Source organism: Hemiscyllium ocellatum, chromosome 1, assembly GCF_020745735.1.
Source record: "Hemiscyllium ocellatum isolate sHemOce1 chromosome 1, sHemOce1.pat.X.cur, whole genome shotgun sequence".
Classification (NCBI taxonomy): domain Eukaryota; kingdom Metazoa; phylum Chordata; class Chondrichthyes; order Orectolobiformes; family Hemiscylliidae; genus Hemiscyllium; species Hemiscyllium ocellatum.
This window is the reverse complement of record NC_083401.1, coordinates 85407213-85420813: the sequence shown is the minus strand read 5'-3', so window position 1 is coordinate 85420813 and position 13601 is coordinate 85407213. Positions and strand designations below refer to the sequence as shown.

General features: G+C 37.0%; 1 protein-coding gene across 5 annotated transcripts in view; it reads left to right on the top strand.

Annotated features, from left to right (window-relative positions):
• The window catches only part of fat1a (FAT atypical cadherin 1a), a 202425-nt gene that overhangs the window by 122834 nt on the left and 65990 nt on the right, over positions 1-13601 (top strand). For all 5 annotated transcript variants that reach the window (XM_060823915.1, XM_060823906.1, XM_060823897.1 and 2 more), the window contains exons 7-10: positions 679-818; positions 3911-4186; positions 5233-5443; positions 8926-12996. In XM_060823915.1, the coding sequence (XP_060679898.1) occupies positions 679-818; positions 3911-4186; positions 5233-5443; positions 8926-12996 (4698 nt within the window). The remainder of the gene's footprint in view (positions 1-678; positions 819-3910; positions 4187-5232; positions 5444-8925; positions 12997-13601) is intronic.

Genomic DNA, 13601 nt, shown 5'->3' with positions numbered 1-13601 from the left:
AGTAATTTGTGAGAGGGATGAATAGCTGTTGTCTATCATAGTTAATAATTTGATTTTGTGAATGAATTGAAATTTTCTTCAAATTTTGAAAAACAAATTTCCAAATTCTGATAAAATTCATAAGAATTTGATTTTTTTTAAAAATGTTATTTAATTTTTGTTTTTGTGAGAGAATGAAAATCAGGAAGACTACTTGGTCCCTTTTTAATTAATAAATTTCAAAATATATGCTGTCTTTCCTCATTCAGTTTTGACAATTTAATAATTTTTTATTAAAAGTTGGTGATGGGAGATGGGTATCAATCATGTTTATTTCCCATCTGTAATTGCTCTGATGTATTGTCAACTGCCTTATGGCAGTTTGTGTGATTGGGAATTCAAGAATTGGGACCCAGCAAAGATAAATGGTGAATATGTTTTGAGGTTGGGAGGCTGTGTGAGTTGGAGCCTGTTGAACCAGTGTTTAAACCAAGCATTTTCCATTTCTCTAAACATCTGTAATATATAAATAGAAGTTTTATTTTTCCTATTGAAGTCCCATTCTATAAGGCTCAACACTCCTTTTCTGTTTTTGCATGTCCAGTGAAGCAAGACCAATTTTTATTTGCATGCAATCGGATAGCAGAACAGAATCTGTTTCCTTTTGTTATATTTGCCTTTCCATATTCTTAAAACCAGGTGGCAACTATGACAGCCGATTTGATGTGGACAAAGGTAGTGGAACCATCATTGTTGCGAGACCACTTGATGCAGAACAGAAATCAAATTACAACTTGACAGTGGAAGCAACAGATGGAACAATATCCATCCGCACTCAGGTAATTGAATTTCTGATAAAGGGTTTAGATTCAGGGGAAACAATTGGCTTCAGTTTTTATTTCTGCTCTCAGTTTTGCAAAATACACATTTCATTTTGAAGTTATTAGTTTATAGTTTCATAACATACTCAGTGTTGAACTGCTTTCAGGTGGAAAATTAATGTTCCCTGTTTTTCAACAATGTTCATTCAGAAGATTTTAGTTGAAAAAATTATTGATAGTATGCAATTTCTCATTTTGATGCAGTTTGTAATTTTGAATGTTGCCTGCAATTTGGAAGTCTTCATTTAGCTAGATATAAAAACTACTGTACACTGATTTTATGGCAAGTTGTGTAAAGTTCTTTTTGTGATCTGGGCATAGTCTGGAGTGAGTGGAAGTACATTTATTAAAAAATCACTGAAGTTCCAAGTCATTAGTTGCCTGTGAGATGAGACATTGGAGAAAGTCGCATATAAAGTAACTTGGAAAGTACAATACCATATATCTACATGCAGAAATGGAACTGGAAATATTTATTTATGATCAGGAGTTACTACAGTACTGAATATAATTCAGCTTCAACACCAACACTGAAATTTTTGATGAATTTCTTTGAAATAATCATGAGTAGAAACATTCACATTAGTAGACTAAAGGGTTGTTTACCTTCACCTCAATGGCTTGTAACGGTAGTATTCTGCTGTCTTGCCATGGTGAGAGGGAAACTTTTCTGTAGTCTGCACTTTCCCTCACCCATCCTCTTTCTGAAGAAGCAGCCAGTCATTGAATACTCATTATTTCTGGACACTAAAGCTGAAGGTCACCTGTTTGTTTATTTCATCTTGAGAATCAATTGTGCTACTCCTTACCAGGTACTTGCAGATAAGAGTGTACCAAGATGCTGTACTATCGACTTAGGAATGTCAACATTGAAGTGTGCAGCAAGAGACCTCAACATTTCCAGAGACTGTTTATTTCCTTTTTATATTTGCATTCAGGACGTGTGTGTTGTTAGCTGGGCTCACGCTTCTTGCCCATTCCTAGTTAGCTGTGAGAAAGTGATGGTGAACTGCCTCCTCCTTGGACCATTGCATTCCATTTAGTGTAGGTGTTCCCACAAAGCTGTTAAAGACAGCGTTCCAAGTCTTTGACCTGGTGACCTGAACAAATTATATATGTCTAAGTCTGCAGCATAATGCACATAATGTATGGATTTCAGGGTTTGCTTGAACTGTTATTGATAAATGGTGGACATTAGGAACCTGAACAGGAGGTCATTGGAGGAGTAATTTAAAATTCTTGATCACATCCAGCTTTTCAAACTGTGGAGTAAAAATGTTTCCCCAAGAGCTCACTATCCAGGAAACCTTTTCATATACTCTTAGGATAATTAGCCATTTTTGTAACAAATATAGATGTTCCCCAATCATTTTCACACTAGTTCTCTCACTCTGAAACTCAAGTCCTGATGTTCTGGTTCTCTTCTGGTAATTGCAGCTAGCAGAGTGTCTTGGCACCTGCTGAGCAGCCTGGTAAATTGAAATGTTATAGATGCTGATATGCAGTGTATATTTGTACAAGACAAATTGCTTCCCTCACTATTAGATTGTACTGTTAAACATGTCATTGTGTGCCAATACATGACACAACCATTCGCATAAATGCTTTGAAATGTGGAAGAGTATCATGTGTAACATTCCAGGTTTTGAAGTAAATTGGCTTGTTATTGCTGTGAATTAGTGGAGCCTTAAGTATCCTTAATCAGTAAGCATCAGCTAGCATTGGTGTCATGAAGTATGACAACTGCAATAGAACAATACAGATTTAGAAAGCTGGTAAATATTGTACAAAATGAGCATTCCACGCATACTTCATAAATGAAATAATTGGAGATAAGTCATATATGATATCATTGTGCTATTTAATTTTCCATTCCTATTTCTGAATGCTTGGATAGATGAGTTTTTTTTTAGAACAAATGAATCAATGCAGTCAGTATCACATCTGCCCTCAGCAGTAGGAGTCAGTGGAATGAAAGTCAAGATAACCGTACTGTATTATCTGAAGTTGTCCAAATGTTTGGAATATAAGAAGTTTCAAAGTAAAATATTTTAGACTCTTGACGACATGCATAGCTTATTAATGGTTTAAGTACTTAAGAACGCATCAAGTGGTGTTAACTTGGATGACAGAGGGAAAAGAATGGAAGTCACTTAAAATAGAGACTGTTAGGTGCTAATTATAAATCATTTATATTTTAGTTTGTAGGCTTTAGTCAGAAGATATTAAGTTTAACTCATGCTCCACAACTGTGCATCCAAGCTCATTATAATTTAAAAAATAAATCTATCTGTATCTAAATTTTAAAAAAGTGTTTCATTCTTTAGTCCAAGTGTGGGAGCCTGAGTTCAGCGGCAACTTGTTGCTGCCCCTACCACTGAGAAAGCTCCCCATATAGTGACCGAATCAGCTTGTTAAGAGCTGTCCAGTGAGCTTCATGACCAGTCACAGGTCTCGCCAGAAGTTCTAGGCCAATCAATAGCTGGCAGATTCTAGATCGTAAAATCCATCAGTCAGGCTTAATTTTGAAGTGATTTTCTTTAGCTTCTCCGAGATGGGTGTTGAGGGCAAATGAACGCCACCGCCCAAATCTGGAAGGTAGGTTGCCCTGTTCAGATCCCTGTCATATCAGTCATGAACTCAGTCACTTTTCTCATCTGTTAGGAAGACCAGAAATTGGGACAGCGACATGTTTAGGCCTTTAACTGCCTTTTAATTGATCACTTAAAGACCTTAATTGCTGATGAGTTAGAAAAGTCCCGAGTGGACTTAATTGAGGAGGAGGCAAGAAGAAACCAAGATCTCCAGAAAAACTTGCCACTTATGCTCTCCTTTGCCATCCCTAGCAAGGGAAATGTTCTGTTCTGCCCTCAGTTTCGGTAACTCACATTGTAATGCATGTAATATTTTAACTCAGTCTTGCTGAATCATAAACTTGAAGTGGTTTTAAAAACTAATCATTTGAATGATCAGGTTTCAGTTGTGTTTTGCTATGGTAAAGAAACATAAGTGAATGACAGGTCTCAACTTTAAAGTTTTACTCATTTCAGGTATATATTAAAATAATTGATACAAATGACCATCGCCCGGAATTTTCAAAACCAAAATATGAAGTAAATATCCCAGAAGACACAATTCCTGAATCTATAATTTTGCAAGTTAGTGCCACGGATAAGGATGAGAAGAATAAGTTGATTTACATCCTTCAAAGCAGCACAGATCCAAGCAGTCTGAAGAAATTTAGGCTGGATCCTTCCACTGGGAATCTCTTTACAGCTGAAAAGCTGGATCATGAGATGAAGCACCAGCACATTCTTACTGTTATGGTGAGTGTGATACTCTTTGAAGAAAATATATCTTCTTGACACATTTTGGCTATTATCATAGACAATTATTTTAATGGCTTTATGAGTATATACTCTTCCTGACTTCTAAAAACCATCTTTCTCCAATTAAGTTTGATTATAAAGAGAAGATTGAAGGACTAGTTTGAATCTTGTCAGAGTGGAATATGGCCGAAACTGGAAAATGTCTCCACATCTGGAACTTGTCACTTTATTCATATGCCCTAGACTTATGATTTTGTAATGCTTTTTGGCGTGATAGTTTCAGCTGAACTAGAGAACTGTTACAATCTTGACTGCACCTTAAGAGTTGAGACTGTGCAGCAGCATGTAGTTGATATGCTCCTAATGTACCTGTGACCTATGCGTGTAAGTGAAGGTTTCCATTTCAAATGATGTTGTATCGGAGAAAGTGAGGATTGCAGATGCTGGACAGTCAAAGTTAAAAAGTGTGGCATTGGAAAAGCACGCAGATCAGGTATCCGAGGAGCAGGAGAGTTGATGTTTTGGGCATAAGCCCTTCATTAGCAAATGAAGTTGTGTGCCCACTTATGCATAGACAGACTACAGTGCAGGCAACAACCAGGAATTTTGAGAGATGTTGTACACATTTGAGTATCAGAATTATCCATACTATTCAGATCTAATTGTTCCACTGAAGGTGCTCAGTAAAACTCCTTATTAATCCAGGCCCACAGCAGCTCAATGGGACCAATTCACTGTTCTCCAACACTATCTGTGCTGATCCTTGATTCCATTGGGATGATAATGAAATGTTTGGTGCTCCTTGGGTGACTCATGGAGGATCCTTTCTTGGTAAGGAGAGCTGGTGGTATATCAGTGATTTGGATGAAGAGGAATTTTCTGATGTGCAAAGATAGGTAGGAAGCTATCAAGAAGGTGGACTGCTCATTTACTAATCTTATTTTCTCACCATTCTAGTTTTAAGGAGGAAGCAGATGGGGATAGCCATTAGATTGTCAACAAATTGTTTTTGTGATAGTGTACATTATTCATTCCTTCCCAAGGTCCGAGATCAAGATGTACCTGTCAAACGCAATTACGTGAGAGTCATCATTAATGTTGAAGACACCAATGACCATGCACCATGGTTTACGAGTACCTCCTATACTGGTCATGTGTATGAATCTGCTGCAATTGACTCAGCAGTTCTTCAAGTTACTGCACTGGATAAAGATAAAGGGCAAAATGCAGAAGTGACTTACACCATTGAATCAGGTAATTTTTGGTTTCCTTTGTTTGAGACTTGAGTTACTGATCATATTGTATGAGAAAGGAACATTGAAAAATATCAACCAAACAGTCAGCAAGAAAAATGAGGGTAATGTTTCAAATGTGTATCTTTCATTAATGTTCTAAACCTAATGAATAATGAACATTTCAGAGTAAGAAATTATAAAGGAAGGGAGAGAAAGTAACACTTAATCAAATGGCATTGATAGAAGTCAATAGCCTGAATAATGTGCGAATTATTAGATAGAGGATTACTAGAAAAATTACAAGATACTGTGAAGGCATTAAATATGGAAAAAAAAGGCCTGGTTAGTTTGTGCAAACAAAAACATGGGAAAATAGGAAAATTTTGGAATTTTCTTTTTAAATGAAAGGAAGTTTTATGTAGGAGTTTAAAATGAAAACAGAAAATTCTTACCGCCTACAAATGAGAGTAATGTCCAGGTAGCACGATAAATAGACCTATTGTTAGCTTTGTAATGCCCGACTTAGTCTTGATCCTCTTTTCTCCATCACCCCCTCCCAAATTGGTCAAAGAGCCAGACACAAAACTGGTCACATTCTAACTTTACAGACAAGCTGTACCTCAAAATAGCACTCTGCCACTGTAACTTCTTAACTCTTTGGAGTAGATTCAGCTGAATATCCATTGAAAGTGCAAAATAGTGGGGAGCTTTCGCATCCAAATTGCCAATATTGCACCCCTAGCATTTCATGTTAGTGTCTACAGATTAGTTAACATACTTGAATGAGGATAAATAATAGGACTGTGTATTGATGAATCTAATTGGCACTAACCTATGGAGACATTTTTTTCCTATTTTCCCAACATTGTATTTTGTACAAAAAACAAAGAAATTGGGGGTGGAAAACATAGTGAATGTTGGATTAACCATATTACAAGCACATTCCTTAGATGTCTGAAATGATATGCATATTATTTGTGATGCAGTTTTAGTTTCTCAAAGGCTAAAATCCTGAAAATCAAATACTAGCAAGAAGATTCATTTAAAACTTTAAAATGATTTTACTACTTTAATTATTTTTCATGTCTGGCTGAAAGAAAGCATTTAGATTTATTAAGCATAGCACAAGATAACAATCTAGATGTTCTTAAATTAAGTTATGGATTCCTCACTCATTTTAAATAGGGGGTCAGATTTTCATCTGTCACTGAATAGATGGTCAATCTATCAATCAAAATCAGTGATCTGGTAAATCAGTTAGCTGTCAGTTCAGTCATCTTCAAAAGTTTCAATGTATTTAGCTTTAGAGCCTTTGTTGCCACTCCAGGCAATAGAATTACACAATTACTGCTTGGTCGAATGTTTGACCCAATAATGGATCTAGCTTTATAGGGATTGTTTACGTAGTTGTGAAGGGGACTTTTAAGTTTGTTTGACTGTTTTATGAACTTTTAATAAGTTTAGCCTTCTTTTGAAGTCTTCATTTTTCAGTGCCCATTTGTTTATTTATACAGGAATAAGTGTGTTTACAGTATGGATGCTTTTTCTTGCTATATAAAAGACATTTGTAGTTGAGTTTGTAGAAGGAATTTTTTTTTCCCCTGAAGCCTTTTGAATGTTTATTTTGATGGTTCAAAACATTTCAAAGATATGTTTTGTTATTATTGTACTCATTGATTCTGTAATTAGATGTTTGAAGAGCGCTTTAAAGGTTGACCAAGTTCTTTATACTCATGCTCAATTCTCCTTACTGCAGAATGCTGAAGAGCACTTGATCAACTACACAAAGTACCCTTAACTTAAAAACAAAATTGCTGTTCAATTTGATGCTCATTCGATATTTAAGAACTGAGCCCTGTTATAAATCACTGCATTAAGACATACTTAAATTATACTCCTTCACCTAAATATAGCATATGAAGTTGACCACTTATGTAATTTTGGCTGACAGAAGGTTTCTGACTCCAATTTAAGAAAATCTATGTTCAGGAGTTCTTTAAGGAGCCATAAACTGTCTCCTTCAAACTCTGTTGGAATCCATCAAATTTCCAAGTGGTGTGAGATTTTGTCCCTGCATTGAGATAGGCAAGGACACAATTGCTGAGTCTGGGCTTGTTATTCCAAGGAGCCGAAGCTCCCACAGAGTTGGAATGGGGACAGGAATTCTAGAATTGGGACACAGCCACCATTTTTAAGTTTTCCCTACCTCAGTTTCAACGCAACATTTGGAGAAGAGAATCATAAGCATTTCTAATTCTCATAGACTTGATGATGATAATACGTTGTGGTCCCATTTGGCTGTGACAGGAAAACTGAAATGTCTAAAAATTAGATTATGCAGCATTTCTATTGGAAATACGATCTAGGTACTTAAATGTTGCCAGAAACTCTGCAATCTATCAAAAAGGTTAAGGTGTCCAATTTGTTTGCACGGAAATGTTGGTGAAACACCTTTTGCATTTGTGTCATGCATTTTTGTAAAACTTAACTTTGTATGACTCATTGTCCTGTTCTCACACATTGTCATCAGTATCTTCATGTATTTGGTTGATACACCAGTACTCTTCAAAGAAACTGTTAGCGAATGTCCTTGAAAGGCATTATGAAACGTCAGATGTTATCCTGCAATGATGATGAGCAAATACTGCACCCCCAGCCCTACCCCTTTCTTTTGTAGAAAACGTAAAACAAGCACTAAGCCCCATTTTAACTGATGGAAGGAACTTGATGCCTGTTTTTAAGTGATCACCTTAACATCATCTAAGGCAATTTATCATAAGAATTTCAGGCCCTGTTGGGATGCAGGACATAGTCCTATGATTTACTTGTGCTACCTATGATATTTGTAAAGTATACTTTACAAATATACGTCTATCCTATTTTATCTGATAGAAATATGCTAATAAAGTATAATGGTAACACATGGAAATGAGACAAAGGTAGCAATGGAAGAGCCATATTTAGTAAGATGATGTGATTACGAATAGGAATGCAGAATAAATAGCTCAAAGAATGGCTTTGGAGACCTGGATTTGAAGTCTTGTTTTATGGATGTGAGACATGGACACTGCCAGAAGGATGGGGCCAGTTTGCCATGTAACTTTGAAATGTAAGTTTAGATGTGCATTAATAGGATTTTCTGGACAGAAATGAAGTGGCAAGTTGTGGTGACTGCTGTAGAGACTGAATAAACAAAAAAAAGCTTTTCCTACATAATTAGGAAAACACAGACAAACTGCCTAGGGCATATTTTAAGTAGAAACAGATTTTGTTAGAGATCTTATGGAGGAAGATTTCAAGAATAAAGAGGAAGTGGAAAATGGAGGATATTGATGTAGGATGGTTTGAAAATTAAAGCAAATTATTGACATATTTAATGAATAGAGAGATATGGAAGGACAACACTGAGCCAAGGACTGACTTTTAGATAGAACACACACACAATGATTTTATATATATATATTATAATTTGTCATAATATGTTTATGTTTGCCTTTACAGGAAATGCTGCCAACAGTTTTGCCATTAATCCAGTTCTGGGTACTGTTATCGTAGCAAAAGGTTTGGATCGTAGTACACGGAGACAATATGAACTTATTGTTAAAGCAACTGATGGAGGAGTGCCTCCAATGAGTGCAATTACTTCTGTTCGCATCTTTGTAACCGTTTCCGATAATGCAGCACCCAAGTTTGCAGTAAAAGAATACTATGCAGAAATAAGTGAAGGAGCTAGTATTGGCAGTTTTGTCATCCTGGCAACTGCATCCAGTCGATCAACAATAACTTACGAAATAAAAGATGGAAATACTGATGGTGCATTTAATATTAACCCTAACTCAGGTGTCATAATCACTCAAGAAGCACTTGACAATGAAGAATTGGCTTTGTACCGGCTTACAGTTCAAGCCACAAATATGGCTGGCTTATCGACCAATATTACTGTTTTGATACAGGTGCAAGATGAAAATGACAATATGCCAGTCTTCACTCAATCAGAGTATATTGGAATCATTAGTGAATCTGCATATGTCAACAGTGTGGTTCTTAATGACAAAAATACTCCACTGGTAATTCAAGCCACAGATGCTGATGAAGGATCCAATGCTCTTCTGACTTATCAGATTGCTGAACCATCTGCTCAGAAATATTTTGCCATTGATTCCAGCACAGGTGCTATTCGTGCAGTCCTGAAGCTAGACTATGAGGAGACTAGCATCTTTCATTTTACTGTGCAAGTGCACGACAGTGGAAAACCACAGTTATTTGCAGAATATGAAGCAAATGTTACCATTCACGTGATTGATGTAAATGATTGCCCTCCAGTATTTGTTCAGGATCTATATGAGGTATCTCTCCTTGTGCCAACTTATAAAGGAGTGAAAGTGGTTGTTGTAAATGCCACAGATGCGGACTCTAGTTCCAATGCAGATCTAATATATTCCATAATTGATGGCAACATAGGTGAGAAGTTCTCCATTGCTGCAAAGACAGGACTGATTTCAGTAAGAAATGTGACTCAGCTGAGAAGCAGGTATGAGCTTACAGTTCGAGCTAGTGATGGAAGGTTTTCGAGCACAACTTCAGTACATGTAAGTATAAAAGAAAGCCAAGAAAGTAACTTGAAATTCACACAAAGCTCATATTCTGCTGTGGTGAAGGAAAACTCTACAGATATCAAAACCATAGCTATCATTACCACAATGGGCAATGAAATGAATGAACCATTGTTTTACCATATCCTTAACCCTGACAGCAAGTTTAAAATAAGCCGCACTTCAGGTGTTCTTGCGACTACAGGAATTCCATTTGATCGTGAAGAACAAGATGTATATGATGTAGTAGTTGAAGTGAGTGAAGAAAAGAAATCATCAAGAGTTGCTCATGTTGTTGTGAAAGTTACTGTTGAAGACATTAATGACAATGCTCCAATTTTTGTGAACTTGCCTTATTATGCTGTAGTCCAGGTTGATGCTGAAGTAGGTCACATTATTCGCCATGTCACTGCCATAGACAAGGATGTTGGTAAAAATGGAGAAGTTTACTATTACCTCACAAAAGAACATGAACATTTTCAGGTAGAACCATCAGGGGCAATATCCTTGAAAAAGAGTTTTGAACCCAACCTATCAAATGTGGAGTTTGTTATTATTGTTGCAGCGAAAGATGGAGGAGAGGAATCACTTTCATCAGAAGTTGAAGTACCTATCACTGTTATAAATAAAGCCATGCCTGTATTTGAAAAAACATTTTACAGTATTGAAATTCCTGAAGACATTCAGCTGCATACTCCTGTTGTATATGTGCAGGCTAACAGTCCAGAAGGTCCTCGTGTCATTTACAGTATCGCAGATGGAGATCCTTTCAATCAGTTTACAATCAACTTCAACACTGGAGTTGTAAGTGTGATTAGTTCACTAGACTTTGAAATGCATCCAGCTTATAAGTTAACAATAAGAGCAACAGATTCATTGACTGGATCTCATGCTGAGGTATTTGTTGATATTGTGATAGAAGATGTCAATGATAATCCTCCAGTGTTTACAGAGAGAAAGTACACTGCCACTTTGTCTGAGGCTTCTGTGGTAGGTACATCAGTGGTTCAGGTCATTGCTACTGATTCAGATTCAGGAATGAATAAAATTCTTTACTACCAATTGGTAGAAGATGAAACCAAAAGCTCAGAATATTTTCACATTGACAGTACCAGTGGCCTCATTTTGACAGCGCGGATGCTGGATTATGAACATATTCAGCAGTATAATCTCCTTGTTAGAGCCCTGGATAGTGGAAAACCTCAACTTTCTAGTGATATTATTCTAACTGTCCATATCACTGATTTGAATGACAACCCACCATTGTTTAATGAACTGTTGTACCAAGCCTCCATACGTGAGCCTGTAACTCGTGGGCATTTTGTAATGCATGTTCAAGCTTCTGATGCAGATATGTCTGACGTGGAGAAACTTCAATATTCAATTATCTCAGGCAATGAGCATGTGAATTTTGCAATTGACAGTAACTCCGGCATTATTACAGTTGCAAACTTGCACAAACAGAATTTGGAGGCAGTTTACAACCTTGGTGTGTCTGTATCAGATGGTGTTTTTCGAAGCTCAGCAGAAGTTCGGGTGAGCATTGTTACTGCTAATTTCCATAATCCTGTTTTTGATCAAACTAGCTATGAGGTAGAATTGGCTGAAAATTCAGATGTTGGTACCCTGGTAACTGAAGTAAGGGCTACCGATGAAGACTCTGGCACATATGGGCACATAAGTTATTACATTGTTAACGACTTTGCAAGCGATAAATTTTCTGTTGAGCAAAAAGGCAAGATTTTCACATCGGAAAAATTGGATCGTGAGAACCCATTAGAGAAGGTAATCGTCATTAGTGTTATGGCAAAAGATGGTGGTGGTAAAGTGGCTTTCTGCAATGTCAATGTTATACTTACTGATGAAAATGATAATGTGCCTCAGTTCCGAGCTACAGAGTACATGGTAAACATTGGTGCATACGCTCCGAAGGGATCTTCGGTCATTAAGATCATAGCATCAGATGCCGATGAAGGAAGTAATGCAGATATTGCCTACACCATTGAGGCAGATTCTGACAGTGTTGAAGAAAACCTTCAAATTGATTCAATTTCTGGGATCATTAGTACCAAAGAGAGTCTGGTTGGGCTGGAAAACCACTTTTATACTTTCTTTGTGAGAGCCAAAGATGGTGGAGTACCACAGCAGGAATCTCTTGTTCCCATCTATGTTAGAATACTCCCACCTGAAGTTCCACTTCCAGTATTTCCTGAACCCTTCTACACATTCACAATCTCTGAAGAAATCAATATCGGGACTGAGATTGATGTTATTCGAGCAGAAAATGATCAACAGATAGCATACAGTCTTGTGAAGGGTAATACCCCTGAAAGTAACGTGGATCAAATATTCGCCATAGAACGTGACACTGGAAGATTAAAAACTGAAAAGAAACTTGATCATGAAACAACTAAATGGTACCAGATTACAGTCATGGCACAATATCCCTTTGAGGAATATGAAATAGTTTCTTCTGTGGATGTGCGTATTCAAGTAAAAGATGAAAATGATAATGCACCTGTTTTTGATTCTAATCCATATGAAGCCTTTGTTGTGGAAAACCTACCTGAAGGAACCACAGTCATTCAAGTAAAAGCGACAGATCTGGATTCTGGCACAAACGGTCAGGTGACTTATAGTTTAGCTCAGTCTCAGGAACTTGATCATACACTGGAACTCTTCACCATTAACAGTGAAACAGGTTGGATAACTACTCTCAAAGAATTGGACCATGAGGAGCAGAAGAAGTACAACATCATTGTAGTAGCATCTGATCAAGGAGAAAAGGTGCAATTGTCCACTACTTCAGTAGTGGATGTCACTGTTAGTGATGTCAATGATAATCCTCCACGCTTTACCGCTGAAGTCTACAAAGGGACTGTGAGTGAAGATGACCCACCGGGTGGAGTGATAGCCATCTTGAGTACAACAGATGCTGACACTGAAGAAGTCAATAGACAAGTTACCTGCTACATTACAGGTAAGGACTTTGTCAAAGTACAGTACTTTGTGCAGATCTTGATGACTGCATTTTACGTTAACAATTTACTTGTTAAAATGTCTATATATGTTTTATCAGTTGATAGGGCTGACATGTTAAAATTAGCAAATTTATATTTCTCATGCCTTGCTGTTAGATCTAAATCATGGCATTTTATTTATCTGCAGAAGGTTGCTTAAGACCACTTTTTAAATCCATTAATCGCAAAGCTACAGACCTCTACCATACTTACTAGTTCTGAAGTTTAAAACCAAGTAGTTTTTAGTTCAAAGTTCACCCATTTTACATCCTTATTATTGTTGGAAAAGCTGGTACAGGTAGTCAGTTCTGGAGACCAATATCCTGTGTATTTTTAAAAAGAAAGTTCTATGGCAAATATTAAAAAAAACACAATGAGGCAAGGAGACTTCGGACTCTGCCCATGACTTTGCCCAGATAGCACGAGTGGGGCCCAAGGCCAAAATTCAGGCCATCCTTTAGCATCCTGCTTGGGGCACACATTTTGTGAGCAGCTCCATTTTTGAGGATGTAAGTGGGTGGAAAACAATTCTGCTTTGTATGATATAAATGGTTAGTAATTTTAT